The sequence below is a fragment of the Chlorocebus sabaeus genome, chromosome 25 (genome assembly GCF_047675955.1).
Source record: "Chlorocebus sabaeus isolate Y175 chromosome 25, mChlSab1.0.hap1, whole genome shotgun sequence".
In the NCBI taxonomy this organism is placed as follows: domain Eukaryota; kingdom Metazoa; phylum Chordata; class Mammalia; order Primates; family Cercopithecidae; genus Chlorocebus; species Chlorocebus sabaeus.
The window spans coordinates 18,130,324-18,148,770 of NC_132928.1; the positions used below are offsets into that span (position 1 = coordinate 18,130,324).

At 40.3% G+C, this 18,447-nt stretch overlaps 1 protein-coding gene across 7 annotated transcripts in view; it reads right to left on the minus strand.

Moving 5' to 3' along the window:
* TRAF5 (TNF receptor associated factor 5) overlaps positions 1–18,447 on the minus strand; it is a 48,593-nt gene continuing 30,146 nt past the window's right edge. For all 7 annotated transcript variants that reach the window (XM_007988533.3, XM_007988529.3, XM_007988532.3 and 4 more), the window contains 7 exons: positions 15,440–15,604; positions 14,730–14,807; positions 14,348–14,422; positions 9,718–9,810; positions 5,288–5,428; positions 3,411–3,579; positions 1–2,751 (listed from right to left, as the gene is read on the minus strand). In XM_007988533.3, coding sequence (XP_007986724.1) covers positions 2,177–2,751; positions 3,411–3,579; positions 5,288–5,428; positions 9,718–9,810; positions 14,348–14,422; positions 14,730–14,807; positions 15,440–15,604 — 1,296 coding nt within the window. In that variant the 3' untranslated portion in view covers positions 1–2,176. The remainder of the gene's footprint in view (positions 2,752–3,410; positions 3,580–5,287; positions 5,429–9,717; positions 9,811–14,347; positions 14,423–14,729; positions 14,808–15,439; positions 15,605–18,447) is intronic.

Below are 18,447 nucleotides of genomic sequence, written 5' to 3' on the forward strand. Positions count from 1 at the left end.
TCCTAAGCAAACCATGCCATGACATACTTTATATATATGCACAAAAGTTGGATAAAACACAAAACCAGCATTTTGACAAATTCACTTTAAAATGTTTTCCACATCAACTACTCAAAAGAAGTTACAGCAATACGATCGTCCACTGCTCAGGAAGAGAGAGTGAACTTGGATATGATGAAGAACATTAAAAACAAACACACAGAGCACCTGGGTCTGGCCTTGTGGGCTAGAGAAATGCTTCCTGAATTTGTCCGAGGTGATGTGTTGAGCATCAGCTGTGCCACAGTTCACCAGCAGCGACGCTCTAGTTCCTTAGTATATTCCTGTTGTGAACATATTTCCTTGAATTTAATCATCTGGGATAATTGCTGCAGTGTGAGTCTTTAGCATTTGAAAATCCCACAGAAGAGATTAAGAAGGTTCCTCTTCCCAGAAGACACTCATATAAAGCATGCTTCTATAGGGTTAACTGCTCAGAAATTGTAAGGTGCATGGTCATCAACAGGTGAGCAGCTCTATAGGGGCCCATGGCCCATACTCATCTTTGTGTGCCCAGGGGAGCCAGCCTGCGTATAAGCAGTAGGGAAGTGGCATAACAATGCAGGAGGGCTCAGGACAACTTGGCATTTTTGTTGTTGTTGTTAAACTTAGGCTTATCAAGAGTCATAAAGACTCATCATAATTTGTATATACACCTTCAGACCCATACAGATAGATACATAAGAACATGATCATTTCTGTTCTTCACAAAGTACTCAGAATTCTGACAAGAAACATTACAAGTTTATATAAATGCCCATTTGCATAGCAGCTTACAAATTCAAACGTTGTCAGAGGCTTGGCGCAGTGGGTCATGCCTATAATTTCAGCACTTTGGGAGGCCAGGGCGGGCAGATCGCTTGAGGTCAGGAGTTTGAGACCAGCTTGGCCAACATGGCAAAACTCTGTCTCTATTAAAAATACAAAAATTAGCTGGGCGTGGTGACGGGTGCCTGTAATCCCAGTTACTCAGGAGGCTGAGGCAGGAGAATCACTTGAACCCGGGAGGCGGAGGTTGCAGTAAGCTGAGATCACGTCACTGCACTCCATCCAGCCTGGGTGACAACGAGACTCTGTCTCAAAAAAAAAAAAAGTTATCAGAGAATAGTAGATACTGTTTTAGCCATCCGTTTTCGCTGAGAGTAGTTCTGACACCCATAGGAAATTATAAAGGTTTTCTCCTCAAGTTGTAAATTCCTTTTATCCATTTATGACATTTTCTCTATTATATACTAAATTCTATCCATTCTCACATTGATTTACTACTATTACCAAAATACATTCAAACTGTTTATATACACACATATATAGGTGTATATGTATGTGTGTGTGTATATATATTTATTTGGTTGAATCTTATGAAACTGCTAAGTCTTTACCATTTTTGACCTATGAAAATAGTTTTTTTCATAGGGTTGAACCTAATGAAATCTGAACTTTAGCTGGCTAGCTATATCTTACATATTACTATGCAGTACTTTCTGCTTTACTTCATCAGGAAGAATGAAAATGCTTACCCCATTCACCAGTTCTTTTGCAGCCTTGCAAAACTGTACCTGCAAACTGCTGGTGAATTTCATGAAAATACTTAGAGGTATAGTAATTTTCACATATTTAGCATTTAACTGAAAAAAAGGTCCAAACTGAGCATATTATCTTTGTAACTACGTCACCGACCACTTAACTGGAACAGCCTACCTTATAAAGATGGCTTTTGCAGACTTAAGGCCAGGTCTAGAATCAATAGGCCAAACAATAAAATATCAAAACATTTTCAACTTGGAATTCTGCTACCTTTATGTCCTCCATAACATTCAATATTTAGAGTGCCCGAGACACTGCGCTAAGCACCAGTAAAAGAAAAACGCCCCGAAAACTTCAAGAAACTTACCATCTTTCAAGAAATATAAAAATATAAATAATAAGAGAATATTCTAAGAGTTTTAAGTTTCAAACTAGGACAGAGTAAAATGTAAAAAGACAGCACTTCAGAAGTTTTAAACTGACTTCAAACGTTAAGGAAAAAGGCAAATACAAATGTGCTTTGAGTCTAAATCCAGGTCAATATGATAATCAAATGTGCTCCCCTCCATGGTTCTGGCCCCAAAAAGTCCTCTTATCGCCCCATAAACAGTGATTAGAGATCCTCCAGGTCAGTTAAGTCCACAGCCACTTTCAAGAACAGAGTGTCATCTTTAATGTAGGCATTCTTGGCATTCTCCAAAACAGAATGAGCCACAAAGCGGGGACAGCCAGAGGCAATGTTCATCTCCCCATCAGGTCTTTTAAAGCTGCTGCTATTGGGGTCAGGCTTGAAGGTCTCCATAATGTTCTTTTTGCCACTCTGGTCCAGAAGCATCAGTGTCACCCTCTGCCTGAATGGCCACTGCAACAGTGAGTCAAACTCTCCTCGCATGACCACAAAGTATAGGGACAGGTGTGTCCCCTTCCCAGACCCATCCCCATTCAGGTATGCTCTAGCACAGAGCCGGTAGCCACAGCGGCCGGTGTAGAAAGACTGGCTGAAGATGGACACTGTGTGCCCATCCACTGCCTCCCTCTTCTTCATCTTGTAATCTGTCACCTTCCAAATGAGCTTTCCATTATAGCAAGTACCCTCCAGCAGTTTAAATCGCTCTTCATTTTTATTCAGCTGTGCTTTATGAATATTAATGTGGGTATCATGTTTGTTAGTTTCCTCTTCTAAAACAGCTGCAAATAAGAAAAAAAAAAAAAAAAAAAAAGATTCCATAGGCCTAAAAGTTATCTTTAAAAATTTCCCAAAGTGGAATTTTGTTACCTGAAAGAGAATCAACAAAATCCTGACATCCTAAAGATGAGCCGAATTCATTTGTTGTAATAATATTAACTCAGGGAATATCATGTTTTGGCACACTGCCTCCAAGGAAACCTGGATGTGTATCTTAAACTCACTGAAGTGTAGAGAAAACACAATGAGCATTCAACTAGCGTGAGTCAGCATGCTGAGCCCCACACTTTTCTGACTAGAATGCTTTTAAATAGCCAAACCCTTTAATATTTTCCCATACCTAAAACAATGATCCCACCACATCTCTCCCTGAGGTTTCTCATATTTTCCACTCTTATTGAAAGTCATCAATCCCTGTTCTTGGAATTTGCTGACCTGTTTCCAGTCTTGGAATCTCCTAGCCCAGTCCCCCAACCCCACTTGTGGCCCTCCCTCATTTTTGCCTGAGTGGCCAGAATCTCATGATGCTTTCACAAATAGCAGATTCAGCCATTGTTTATCCTGGACAGATGTGACTCTCTATTTGGCCAGGTGTTTGGTTGTTTCATGAACACATGCAGACAAATGAGTCACCAAAAGAGAGATAAAATATCAGACATACCTAATCTTTGATCATTGTTTTCTAGCAGGGTAATTTTCTGTTTCACTGTATCAACTGCTTCCATCAAAGGCCTCAGGTCACATTTATTTTGTTGCTGGTTAACCATTTGTAATAATTGATGCACTTGAGCTTCTAGCCAAGCTGACTTGTCAATGTGACTGGCAAAAACCTTTCATTACAAAATGGATAATCATGTTTAAAAAATTAGTTAATATTTTAGCAATTCATTGAGATTAAAATTTTTTTCAATTCAAACATATCACATTTAATCAATTAACAGAATGAAAAATACAAGCCCAGAAAATAAAATTCAGTGAGGATCACAGAGAGATGAGCCACCTAATTATCTTCCTCCTCCTCCTCCTCTCCTACCACAGCTCCTGTTCCAAATGTTTGAACTTTTCTTTATCTAATTTTTATCCTCCCTCCGTTTCCCTCTGCTTGGTTCTCCAACCCATCTTTATATATTTATTTTCATGTTGTCTCTCCTCTTGCCCTACACTTCTTCCTCTTTTTAGAAGCCAATCTCCTGATTCACTCCTGCTCTGCTAGAAGGTGGAGAATTAGATGGAATAGGCGCACCCTGTTCTGGCCTGAGCTCTACGGGTGGTACAGAAGGCCCTGAGTAAGGCCTAAACTTTTGACTGCTCTCTCAGGTGGAAAAGACTAAATAAAACTACTCCTCCCTTTCCCTGTGTGTGTATAAGATATGGCTACTCAAAGTACCCATTTTGTTTTTCACTTTCAGAATTTGATAAATTACATGAGGAATTCAATACTTTATTATAAAATAGGCTTTGTGTTAGATGACTGCCCAACTGTAGGCTAATTTAAGTGTTCTGAGCACATTTAAGGTATGTTAGGCTAGGTTATGATGTTTAATAGGTTAGGTGTATCAAACACATTTTTGACTTACAATATTTTCAACTTAATGGGTTTATCAAGACATAACCACATTGTAAGTCGAGGAGCATCTGTACATATATATGTATATACACATATGCATATATACATTATACATATTTCACATACATATACATTGTATGTATATGAGGGGTGTGTGTGTGTGTGTTTAATGTATAATGTGCTGGCTAAGTATGGAAATTATAGGGCCTAGATTTTCTGGAATAACCTAAATTTCAAATATATTGCCTACACCACATGTCTTGAAATCTTTTTCACTATAAATTTTATAATCATGATAAAGACATTATTCATCAGAATTCATTTATGGTTATTTAACGTTCATAATTTACAAAGTACTATTTTTGCTATATTTTAGTGATGTTTAAAGCATTTTCTTCCCAAGGGAATTAATAGTTTCACTTGTTGACTACAAAATGCAGAACTACAGATGCTCTCAGTGAATCTGCAATCAAGTGATTAATACTGGCCCAACATTAATTAAAACCCTAATTGCTATAAATTATATAGAAGTATTGTATCAATGTTAAAGTTGCTGATATTGCAAAACGTACTGGGGTTGTGTAAAAGAAGATCTTTATTCTTAGGAAATACATACTGAAGTATTAACATGTAGAGGTAAAGGGCCATAAAATATGCAGCGTACTCGCAAATGGTTTAGAAAGAGTATGTGCACGCACATGCACACACGCACACACACGTGCACACACGCACACACACACACACACGATGGGGGAGGAGCAGTGGAGGGGAGCATGAATGATGAAGCAAACGGGACACAACATTGACCATGAGTGAATCTGGGTGGAGGTTATACAAGTGTTCTTTGCACCATCTTATTCTTATAGCTTTTCTGTATATTTTAAATTATTTCTATTTAAAAAGTTAAAAGAAAAACCCTCACTGCAATTGAAAGCCAAATCTTGGCTTTCAACAGAAAGGCCATTTCTTACCTGGATGTTTGGGAGGAAGCTTCCATTTTTGCCAAACAACTGTGCAAACTGCTTGAACTCCTTTTCAAGTTTCTTTATAGTTTCTGCTAGCTGCTGGATTTTACTTTCTTTCTGTTCTAGGCTCTTGTGTAAATCAGAAATCTAATAACAGGGATGTGAGGAAAAATAAAGTCATTGAATATAACTGCATGCATATAAGTTAAAATCATACTTGCAGGTAAGAAAGTGTTTCTAGGAAAAAATGTACATATTTATTTCTAGGAAAATATTTACAGGTAGATTCCTCTATAATTATAGGAAGATATTTACAGGTGGTTCCAAAAAGCCACATCTACAGAATTTCTCATCAGCCTTTTCTATACCTAACCTACTATGATGGTTCATCTAATGACAGACATCACTTGACTGAATTTACTGAACTGGTTCTCTTCATTCATTCAACATGGACTTATTAAGCAACCACAAAAGCCAGGCACCTGTAATCCCAGGTACCTGGGAGGCTGATGGGGGAGGATCACTTGAGCCCAGGAGATTGAGTCCAGCCTGGGCAATATAGTGACACCTTGTCTCTTAAAACAAAATAAAACTACCACCAAAGAGTACTGATCACCATACCACATTAAATGTTACATGTGCAGTATCAATAGTAATAATGGCAAAAACTTGCTGACTATCATACCCTAATATTCATTAGCTCTTGTATGCCTCAAAAGACCCTATGAGTTGTATGAATATTAGACTCATTTTTCAGATGAGGAAACAGAGGTAGAGAGTTTACGTAACCCATCCAGCGTACAAACCAGCAAGGGATAGGCAAAATGTGTAGGTAGTATATTGACAGATTTTATAACCTACTTGAAGGAAACAATTAGATACCTAAAGCTGATCCTAGACAGCTCTTCTCTTAGGATTCCCATATCCATTCAATCTGCAACAGTTGCCAATTTTAATTTGTAACACGACAATAGAAACAGACTTACATCCATTTCTCATTTCAGCACTAGTTTCAGTCTTCATTATTTCTCCCTTGGGCTGCAACAGCAGCTTTCTAACTGGTCCTGCTCTACCCATTCTACCCGCAACACACACCAGAACATAAGCTCCGTGAGAGCCGGGACTGGCATGAACCTCACAGTCCACTATGACCCCAGCAACTGGACTGTTGCCTGGCACCAGTAGGTGCTTGATAAATATTTGTTAAATGAATGAACAACATGAATGCTCTCCCTGGCTTTAGTCTTGTTCTCCTTCCATTTGTATTCCTTACTGTGACCAGAATAATATTAAGATAAAAATCTGCTCTTGAGCCTTCCCTGCATAAACGTCTCTAGTGGCTTGCTTTTACAGGTGACACTGGGCCCTACATGACCTGCCCCTGGCTACACTTTCAGCCTCAAGCCCATTCACATTCCACATGCATCCTGCCCAGCAAGACCACACAACTCCTATTTCCCGTCAGGCCCTGCTGTCTCATACACCTCTCTCTTCATCTAAAAACTACCACTTTTTAAGCCTCCACTCATGGATACATCCTCTTGGAAATATTTCCTTACTTGCACCACCCACCGAGACCACCTCTCAAGTTCCATGATACCCTGTCCATATTCTAGTGTATAAATCATCATTATCATGCTTATAACTTGCTTTTCGTTGTTGTTGTTTTGGTCTTCCTCTCCACTAAATTGTTTCTTGAGACTACATCTCATTTATTTGTTTATCCTTAGAGCCTAGGACAGTGCCTGGCGCAGAGAGGGCATTTGATACATATTTTATGAATGAATGCACAAATGGCTGAGACAATCACTTGATCTCTGGCCCTAGAATCCTTTACTTAGAACCCTAGAGCTGACTTCCACCTACCTGCCTGGCCAAAAGCAAACTCCTTGTCTCTCTCTGCACCCTCACCTCTAACCTGCTCCAGTTTTGTAGTGCCCATCTCGGTTAATATCATTACCATGTCCCCTCCCTACTCAGATTAATGCATGTCATTTACAACCTCAGAAGGTCTCCTAATACTCTCTCTTTTTCCAGCCGACATGGCCTTGGTTGAGCCTTCAACATCACCACCACCACCTCCAGTATCCTGCTTCCACCTACTATTGAAGTACTTATTATGTGTTAGGCATTGTGCTACTAGCTTAACTATATTATCCCTTTTTACCGTCACCACAACCCCAATTACAAATGAGGAAATGGGGGGTGACAGAAATGAAGTAGTTTGTCCAAACTCATATGGCTAGTGTGCAGCCTGGCTGCAAACCTAGGCATTCTGGCTCCAGAGCCTTCACTCTTATCAATTGCCATGCTCTTACCAACTGTCTTGCTTTAAAAAACAAAAGCAAACAAACCGCTTTGGGCGGCTGAGGCAGGCAGATAGCTTGAGCTCATGAGACCAGCCTGGGCAACATGGCAAAACCCTGTCTCAAAAAAAAAAAAAAAATACAAAAATTAGCCAAGTGTGGTGGTGCACACCTATAGTCCCAGCTACTCAAGAGGCTAAGGTGGAGGATCTCTTGAGTCTGGGAGGCAGAGATTACAGAGAGTCCAGATCACACCAGTGTACTCCAGCCTAGGTGACAGGGCCAGACCCTATCTCAACAAACAAATAAACAAACAATTAGCTGACCAAGTATTTTCCAATTAAGAAACCTCTATTAGCTCCCTATTACTGGAAAAAAAAAATTGGTTCAAACTTCTGGGCCTTAAAACCTTTCTGAAACAAGGCAGAGAATGAATGAATGAAAAAATAATTGAATGCGCAGTGTTCAAAACTTCTTAGGCTACACAGAAGGCCACTGCAATCTGGATCCAACACACTAGTCTGCAGCCTCTCTCTATCTCATACTCAGAAGTCCATTCATCCTAAAATCCCATTTCCTTGATTCATCAGCGTTTCTTATGCCTCCCTGCTTCAGTGCAAGCTCTCCCTTTTGGATGTCCTTCTTCCACAACATTTTAACTGATGAATCCTTCCTCCTTCAAGAGGCAGCTTGGATGTCTTACTTTGAAAGTCTTCCCCAACTCCCCCAGAATAAACTGCTGCAGCCTCTGTACCCCAGACTGAGTTACAGCATGTCCTACAAGGCATGACAACTAACCTATTTACATTTATGTTCGTTCTTCAAGGATAGAGGCTATGTCTTCCTTGGCTCAGTGTCGCTAGCAGCAAACATTGTACCTGACATATGGTAGGTGTTTCTTGAATGAAAGGATGGATGAATGAGGCAACTGATACAGAAAAAACTTGGGAACGGTTACTAGGCAGCATGCCTTCTACCAAAGTTACTGTTTAATCAGTCTTCCTAATTTTCTCCAGGATCTGACCCTGGAACTCACCCACCTACTTTAATAGAAAATCAGACATCAAAAAATCATCTGCAGTAGCAAACATCAGCTCTTTTTCTGAAAATGGTTTTCTTCCCTACCTGGGCTTGAAAAGTCTGATTTTCCGCTGGGCGCAGTGGCTCACGCCTGTAATCCCATCACTTTGGGAGGCCAAGGCGGGCAGATCACAAGGTTAGGAGATCGAGACCATCCTGGCTAACACGTGAAACCCTGTCTCTACTAAAAAATACAAAAAACTAGCCAGGCGTGGTGGCGGGCGCCTGTAGTCCCAGCTACTTGGGAGGCTGAGGCAGGAGAATGGCGTGAACCCGGGAGGCGGAGCTTGCAGTGAGCCAAGATCGCGCCACTGCACTCCAGCCTCAGTGACAGAGCAAGACTCGTCTCGAAAAAAAAAAGAAAAGTCTGATTTTCTGAGATGTTCTAACAAAATAATTAACTTTCCTAAAAATTGCTCAATAGAATCAGCATTTATTGAGGTTAATATGAGTGCCACAGGCACTATGGCAGGCATTTGCATATAATTTCACTTGATAATCACAACTCGGTGAAATAAGTGTGGATGTATGCATTTATCAGGTTGCAATGCTTCTCAAAGGCAGGAGTTTAGACTTACCACAAAATTTATAAAACCCATACTGCTTAGAATAGATAGTCAACTGTTGTTTCACAGTAATATTAATGTAACTGAAACATCAAATTGCTAAGTGCCAGGTATTAACCAAAAGGTGTGTAGATAGGCTATTGAGAGGCAGTTATGGTATACCATGGGGAGTACTGGACTTAGAATCAGAGGACATGAGTTTTCAGATTGAATTCTGCTACTTAACGATTAAAACACATAAAAATGTATCAGAGTTCAGTTATTTCATCTGTTGAATGAGGGGGACGGACCCAAGGATCCTAACAGCACCTTCCAATTTTAATGTTCTATAATCCTGTGAGCCTGTTTGGCCACTTAACAGAAAAACATCTACCTCCAATTGACTCATACTGAAATAGAGGAGAATAGAAAAATACCAGCATAGAGCAGGCAAATAGTAGCAATTCTGTTGCCTCACTTTTTATTTGAACCTTTGAAGATTTACCTGTTCTTCTAATTGGACGTTCTTTTCTAAAACCAAACGCATGTGCTCCCGTAAGGCTGAATGCTCATGTTCCTGCAGGTTCCTCCGTTTATCCTTCAATATGAAGAGAAAAATAAGTCAGGTTGCTGAGAGGCTTCAAAAATGAAAGAGGTGGTAGGATATTCTGCTAAAATAGAACCTTAACAACTTTGCTTACTTTAGTAGTTTAAACATGCACCAGTCTCTAGTGGGTTGCAGGAAAAATGACTCCAGTGGGTCCCTTTTCCAGCTTTAGGATTCTTTTTTTTTTTTTTTTTTGAGACAGCTTGCTCTGCTCTGTCGCCCAGACTGGAGTGTAGTGGTGTGTTCTTGGCTCACTGCAGCCTCTGCCTCTTGGGTTCAAGAGATTCTTGTGCCCCAGCCTCCCGAGTAGCTGAGATTACAGGTGTGTGCCACCACACCCAGCTAATTTTTGTATTTTTAGTAGAGACAGAGTTTCACTATGTTGGCCAGGGTGGTCTCCAGCTCCTGGCCTCAAGTGATCTGCCTGCCTTGGTCTCACAAAGTACTGGGATTACAGGTGTGAGCCACCATACCTGGCCCCAGCTTTAGGATTCTACAATATCCATGAGACAGAGAATCAGGCCAATATCAAAATTCGCAGTGCTGATTTTCTTCCTTGCCCTGGGAGTATATGACTGTGGGTTAAGCGTAGTTATTATCATCTCTCAACTATTCCCATATAAAACCTATCTTCCTTCGTGGGTTATCTTCAAATCAGTTTTGTTTGTTTTTTGAGATGGAGTCTCACTCTGTCGCCCAGGCTGGAGTGTGGTGGCACGATCTTGGCTCACTGCAACCTCCACCCGGGTTCAAGCGATTCTCCTGCCTTAGCCTCCTGAGTAGCTGGGATTACAGGCACATGCCACCATGCCTGGATAATTTTTGTATTTTTATTAGAGATGGGGTTTCACCATATTGCCCAAGCTGGTCTTGAACTCCTGACCTCGTGATCTGCCTGCCTCGGCCTCCCAAAGTGCTGGGATTACAGGCATGAGCCACCGCGCCTGGCCTCTTCAAATCAGTTTTAAGTCAACACTAGTTCTTCCTCCTGTCAAGCACATTTCCATGCTGCCTCCAATCATGGACTGGCTGCCATGGGCAGAAGGAATGCCACCTGATTTTAATTTCAGCCCATACATATATGTTGCCCTCAAAACCACAGAATACATTTGCAAGAAGAAATGGTTGCTTTTTCCCTAATCATTAAAATATTTTTTTTGCAGACTGCCTGCCTATATTGCCAGTAAAAGCAAATGTTTGTTAGGTGCATCAAGGTGATCCATGCAGTCTAAATATTTATCATCAATTTCCATTCGGGTTAGGGTTGGCTTCTTTGGTGACAGGCTGTCCTAAATAACGTTCCAGAGAATAACTCCCCCAGCCATTCCAAGCTCTGATGCTGAGGCAAGTTCTAGAATACAAACCAACTGGAGATTTGGGCCTGATTGTAAAGATCATTTTTAGAGCTAGAAAGCAATTCTGCACTTTTTTTTTTTTTTTTTTTTTTTTTTTTTTTTTTTTTTCCTTGAGACAGGGTCTCACTCTGTTGCCCAGGCTGGATTACAATTGCATGACCTTGGCTCACTGCAATCTTTGCCTCCCTGGCTCAAGGGATTCTCCCACCTCAGCCTCCCAAGGAGCTGGGACTACAGGGTGCGCCACTACACCTGGCTAATTTTTGTATTGTTTGGTAGAGACAGGGTTTCACCATGTTGCCCAAGCTGGACAATTGTGCTGATGCACAAGAAAGGTAAACCCCATCCTTTTTGCGGCCAAGACAACCTCTGGTTTGATATATGACAAATTTATAGACTTCTTCATAGATTTTTTAAAAAATCCTTCTCACAATATACATTTTTTCAAATGGTTTTTAAAATAAAAGAAATATGTGCTTATGTCAAACAACATAAGATGAAGAATGAAAAGTAAAAGGCCTCCTCTTTCCATCTCCACACCCAATTTCCTAGTCTTACCAGAGTCAGTAAGGATATATACACATTTTTAACACAAATGAGAACATACTATATTTAATTTTTTACATATCTCATTATTTTTATCAGCTATATAATATCCTAAAATATGAATATATAATTATATAGTTGGTGTTTTAATGATAGACTTATAGGTTGTTTTTAGTTTTGGGTTGTTGTGGGATTTTCTTGCTATACAAACAATAATAAACATCTTTGTGTGTGTTTGTGTATGTGTAATCACTGTATAATTTAAGAAAAGATATCTGTAACATAAATCCTAGCAGAAATGCACAATGTATGGATTCATTTTTTTATTTTCATAGATATAACCAAATCACCCTAAAAAAAGTGAGATATCATAAGATGTTTTAATCTTTGTCAATTTGATCACATTAAGTAAAATTATATTTCTTGTTAAAATGTACATTTATTTAGGAGTGAAATGAGCATCTTTTCTTACATTTATCAGTCAAATGAATTTTTTTCTGGAACTGCCTATATACTATATTTCTTTGCCTATTTTTCCATTAAGTTGAGTAAGTTATTAACACTAAAGGTTTCTTTGTATATAAAGGAAAATAGCCCCCCCCCTTTTTTTTTTGTCTGATCATATGTTGCAAACTTTTCCCTCCAGTTCATTGTTTGCTGTTTGACTTTATTTATGGTATTTTTAAAAATCATATAGAAGTTTTAACTATTTATAAGTTTATCAAAATTATGGCTTCTGGTTTTGTGTTAGTCATTTAAGAAAGGGCTTTTGTTGTTGTTGCAGGGCGGGGGCGTTGTTTGTTTGTTTTGAGACAGAGTCTCGCTCTATCACCCAGGCTGGAGTGCAGTGGCGTGACCTCAGCTCACTGCAACCTCAGCCACCCGGGTTCAAGCAATTCTCATACCTCAGCCTCCCGAGTAGCTAGGATTACAGGCATGTACCACCACACTCAGCTAATTTTTGTATTTTTGTTAGAGGCAGGGTTTCACCATGTTGGCCAGGCTGGTCTTAAACTCCTGACCTCAAATGATCCACCCACCTCAGCCTCCCAAAATGCTGGGATTACAGGTATGAGCCACCGCACCAGCCTCTTTAAGAATAAAAAAATTCAGCCAGGCACGGTGGCTCACACCTGTAATCCCAGCATTTTGGGAGGCTGAGGCGGGCGGATCACAAGGTCAGGAGATCGAGACCATCCTGGCTAACACAGTGAAACCCCGTCTCTACTAAAAATACAAAAAATTAGCCGGGCGTGGTAGTGGGTGCCTATAGTCCCAGCTACTCAGGAGACTGAGGCAGGAGAATGGCATGAACCCAGGAGGTGGAGCTTGCAGTGAGCCAAGATCCCACCACTGCACTCCAGCCTGGGCGACAGAGTGAGACTCCGTAAAAAAAAAAAAAAAAAATCACTCATCTTTCCTTCTAGTATTTTCACGATTTCTGAAGTAAACTTTTTATTTCGGAATAATTTTAGATTTATAGAAAATACAGAATGATAATACAGAGCATGACATATTTTAATACCTAAAACTCTGCTCCGTCTGGAATTTACTAAAAAGACTGAAATAGAAATCAAATTTTATTTTATTTTGTATAATTCATTGAGTATTATTTTAAAGTATTTAAAAGGTAATAACATACATATTAAAACACGATTTTAAGTCCATTTTTTTTTTCAGTATACTTGGTAACATACAAGGGTATATCACCATAAAACCAGGATTTGTAATCATGAGAGGAGTAACCCCAGAAGGTTCCCAAACCAGCTGGAGGCAATGGAATCAGAATTACAAACAATTACTGTGGGCCAGGCACAGTGCTGTAATCCCAGCACTTTGGGAGGCCAAGGCAGGTGGATCGCCCGAGGTCTGGAGTTCAAGACCAGCCTGGCCAACATGGTGAAACCCTGTCTCTAACAAAAATACAAAAATTAGCCAGGCGTGGTGGCGGGTGCCTGTAATCTCAGCCACTCAGGAGGCTGAGGCAGGAGAATTGCTTGAACTCGGGATGTAGAGGTTGTAGTGAGCCGAGATTGCGCCACTGCACTCTAGCCTGGGTGACACAGTGAGACTCTGTTTCAAGGAAAACAAAAAGAACAAAGAAATAATTATTGTGATGGCTAATTTTATGTGTCAACCTGGCTAGGCTAAGGTGCTCAGTTGTTTGCTCAAAACAAGTCTATATGTTACTGTGAAGGTATTTCATAGATGTGGTGAGAACAATTGGTAGACCTGAAGTAAGCAGATTACCCTCTATAGTGTGATGGGCCTTATCCAATCATTTGAAGGCCTTCAGAGCAAACACTACGGTTTCCTGAAGAAAAAATGCTTCTCCTCAAAACTGCAGCATAGAAACTCCAGACAGCCAGAGTTTCCAGATTGCTGAGCTTCCCTGCAGATTTTGGACTTGCTAGCCCCCACAACTGCAAGAGCCAACTTCTTAAAACAAATCTCTATATATGTATATATCCCCATTGGTTCTGTTTCTCTGGAGAACTCTAAAATAATTAGCCTTAGATTTCTCAGAACTGTAATTCTCCATCCTCGATGGAACAGAGAGTAAACTGAACTTGCCAAGCAAATTATACAGTAGAATGTATAGGCAGAAACAAAAAGTCATTCCATACCGTTACAGCACAGCCATAGTGCTTAAAAGGACAGTCTTGCTCAGCTTCAGGACATACAGCCAGGTGTTCATCCACCTACGAAATGCAGAGTCACAAGCTATAGAAATTCATCACTTATTTTCCAACTGCAGCAATCAGGGAGCCAAGGGTGGCTTGGGAAGAAGGCAAGGACCAGGAGAAGGAGAGAGGCCTGGCAAGAAAGAGCTGTGATGAAAACTGAAGAGAGTTTGCAGAAAAAGAGAAGGGAAGGCAGATATGTCATGGTCATGAGTGTAATTTAAGCCCTGGGCCCTTATATTTTGGATTTTATCAAACACAGACCACAATGATTACTAAAACTTCATCTTCCATAAAATCTACAGAGAGGATTATTTGCAGTTACCTCAGTTTTTAGAATAATCTTCGCACAATTGTTGGGACAAAATACTGGGTATTCAGGACACAAGTTTTCCTCATGATTCTGAAACAGACAAAGTACAATAAAACAAAGTCAAGGGTTATCTTTCATGGCCTCACAGTGATTACACCTGTGTCTCTTTGGGGATATATGTCATGTGGCTTACTCTCTACAGGAAGTTATTGCCTAGTTCCAAAAAAGGATTAAAGATGTCCACTTTCTAGGTATAAATGAACTTAATTAAAATATTAAATTTTCCAATTATTTCAAAAGAAAGTCATAGAGCACAGGACTCAAAGAAGGTAGATTGGGGAACTGCCAGCATAGCTCCTTCGGGACATGTAAAAGGTACCCATGCTTTCTTTTTATGCCTACATCCTGCCTCCCCAGCTACACTGCAGAATTCAGAACGTAGACATTATCTTCACCTCCTTGTGACTCAGCGCCCAGCATTCCTTACACATACACAGCATGTGTTCAAATAACATTTTTGCCAATAATAAATGAAGACAGTGCTACCAACAAGAAGGTTTTAAGCTTTTCACAGAACTTCTCTCCAAAAAGCAAATTCTTTAGACTAATTCTGTACAAAAACAAATGCAGGAATGTTCTTCTGGCATTCCACCTGATTCACTGTGACCAGTCAGGCATAATTTAGCTCCATAAAGATGACTGTTGTGTGTGTTGTTTTTTACCTGTAGATTGATGACTACCACATCCTTTTTGCAATAAAGGCATTTTTCCTCTCGAAACTGACAGTATGCACTCAAATGCTCTTTCAGGTCTTTCCGTAGGACTGGTTCCCGGCAGTTCTCATTAGAACACTGCACAGCTTGAAATAAGCACTGCTGAAGGTGATCCTGCAACAGATAACAACAGGCCAGTGGGACCTGCTGACCAGTGTGGTAGGAGGGAAGTCAGCTGGAAGGCCCAGGGAGGGAGAGAGAACAGGGTGGGCAGCTGGGCAGAAAGGCTTGCACAGGGCAAGGCAGAGGGTAGGCTCTCAGGGGATGCTGCCCACTGCCTCTGTTGAGGAGAGGGGATGGGGAGGGATGCTTGTACCACAGATGGGAAAGCCAGTCTTGGGGGGAATTCAGAGGACAGGGGAAGATGGGTGAGGAGGGAAGTACACCAAGTTTGTTTTAGATGATCTAATAACGTGCTCATATTCTCAGGTTAGTTCTTGGATATTTTCCTTAATTTACCAGTTCTTCAAGGACATTTTTATTTTTTTTGTGGACTCTTCATACCAACCCCCAGCATCAAGTATGGGTCTCTGCACAGCAGATGGTAAAAGGACACAGAAAAAAGAAAAAAGGAGAGAAGGGCATATCCTAACTCAAGGAAGAAAGGGAAAGGATTAAGAAGACGAAAATAAGGCAGAGGAAGCTATTCCAGAAATGATAAAGGAGGCGGGGGAAATACAGGTTCGCAGGCCCAAGAGAAGCTAGGAATGGTCAGACTGGTAAAATCAGGAAAATTTTTAATAATTAATAATACTTTATTGGCCACGTGTGGTGGCTCATGCTCTTAATCCCAGAACTTTGAGAGGCTGAGATGGGAGGATCACTTGAAGCCAGGACTCAAGTCCAATAAGACCCCAAGACCTTGTCTCCACACAAAAAAATTTTTTTTAGTTAGCCAAGTGTTGCAGTGTGCACCTGAGGTCCCAACTACACAGGAGGCTGAGGTGGGAGGATCAGTTGAGTCCAGAAGTTTGAGGCTGCAGTGAGCTATGATTGTGCCACTGCACTCCAGCCTAGGTGACAGAGACTCTGTCACAAATAATAAGTTATTTAAATTTTATTTTAAATATTCTCTAATTTTATTTTAAAAGTTATTTTAAATATTCTCTAATGTTATTTAACATTATTAAATATAAACATTATTTACATGTAAATATATTTAATACATTATAAATAATATATATTTAATATATTATATGCAATATAATATATAACATTATATATACTATTTAATATTTAATATTAAATATTAAATGATTTAATTTAATCATCATAGAGAATGATGACATGGACAGTGTTCACTCCAGGATTCTTCACATTCTATTTTATTTTTTATTTTTATATTATTTTATTTTATTTTATTTTACTTTTGAGTCAGGGTCTCTCTCTGTCACCCAGGCTGGAGTGAAGTGGCACGATCTCCGTTCACTGCAACCTCCACCTCCTGGGTTGAAGCGTTCCTTGTGCCTCAGCTTCCAGAGTAGCTGGGATTACAGGTGTGCTCCACACCCAGCTAATTTTTGTATTTTTAGTAGGGACAGGGTTTCACCATGTTGGCCAGGCTGGACGTTCTAGTTTTTTTTTTCTCTTTTTTTTTTTTTTAGACAGAGTCTTGCTCTGTCACCTAGGCTGAAGAGCAGTGGCACCATCTCGGCTCACTGCAACTTCCACCTCCCAGGTTTCAAGCAAGTCTCCTGCCTCAGCCTCCCGAGTAGCTGGGATTACAGGTGCCAGCCACCATGCCCGTCTAATTTTTGTATTTTTGGTAGAGACAGGGTTTTGCCATGTTGGCCAGGCTGGTCTCAAACTCCTGAGCTCTGGTGACTGGCCCGCCTTGGCCTCCCAAAGTGCTGGTATTACAGTTATGAGCCACCACGCCTGGCCAACATTCTAGATGTTAAAAAGCAGGCATATCTCAGTGAAAACCTTTGAATCACTGCAGTTATTGTCATGCTGGCAAGTTACCAAAATGTTAGAGAATTTGTCCCTCTGAGGGTCCTTTAAGACAAAATTGGCAAGCTAAGACTCACAGGCCAAATCCAGCCTGCTACTTGTTTTTATAATTAAAGTGTTATTGGAGAGGAGCCACACCTATTCCTTCACGTATTGTCTAGCGCTGCTTTCCCTCTCAAACCGGAGAGCTGAGTAATTGTGACAGAGACTGTATGGCCTGCAAAGCCTAAAATAGTTACTATCTGGGTCTTTATTATTATTATTATTATTATTATTATTATTATTATTGTTTGACTCTTAACAGAGTTCGCTGACCCCTTCTCAGAAGAAAATCAAACAGTTTTTTGACAGTGAGATAAACAAATACAGCTATTCTCCTTCACCTCTGGTAGTAAGAATCACATGGTGATCACAGTTAGAATCCATCTCTTCTCCAAAATTGGTTGATATTACTCCTCAACCCTCACCCAGTCAATATTCATCAAAACTCTGCGACCTGTAAGATTCTACACCTTACCACACAAGGGGGTGGGTGGGAAACAAGGAATGAGGGGAAATATAAAAGAAATAGGTGGAGAGTAACCAGCCCCTGCTCTCCACAAGCCAGTTTTGGTCACTAAAGCTGTTCAATGGTCCATTTGAGCTTCATTTACTTTTTAGGCCTAGTGACAACAAAGTTGGAAAAAAGGCCTTGCTCTAGGACTTGACTATTCAAACAAGAGGCAAAGGACACATGAAAACATAACACATAACAAACAGTCTATGAACCTCCAAATAAATCCCTGGGTTAACAAGGAAATCATATACACATTTATAAGCTCAGTGCCTGAGGGATTTGGAGGTGTGATAGAGAAAAGACTGAATCATCTGAAATATGTGTTCCAAAATGTGTGGGTGTGCAGGGGAAATTTCGCAGCCTCTCAGCAATTCCCTGGAAGTTAGAGAAGCCTGAGTCATGTTCACGTGCAGTGTGATCAAACTTGACATGGGCTTGCCAGGCAGCA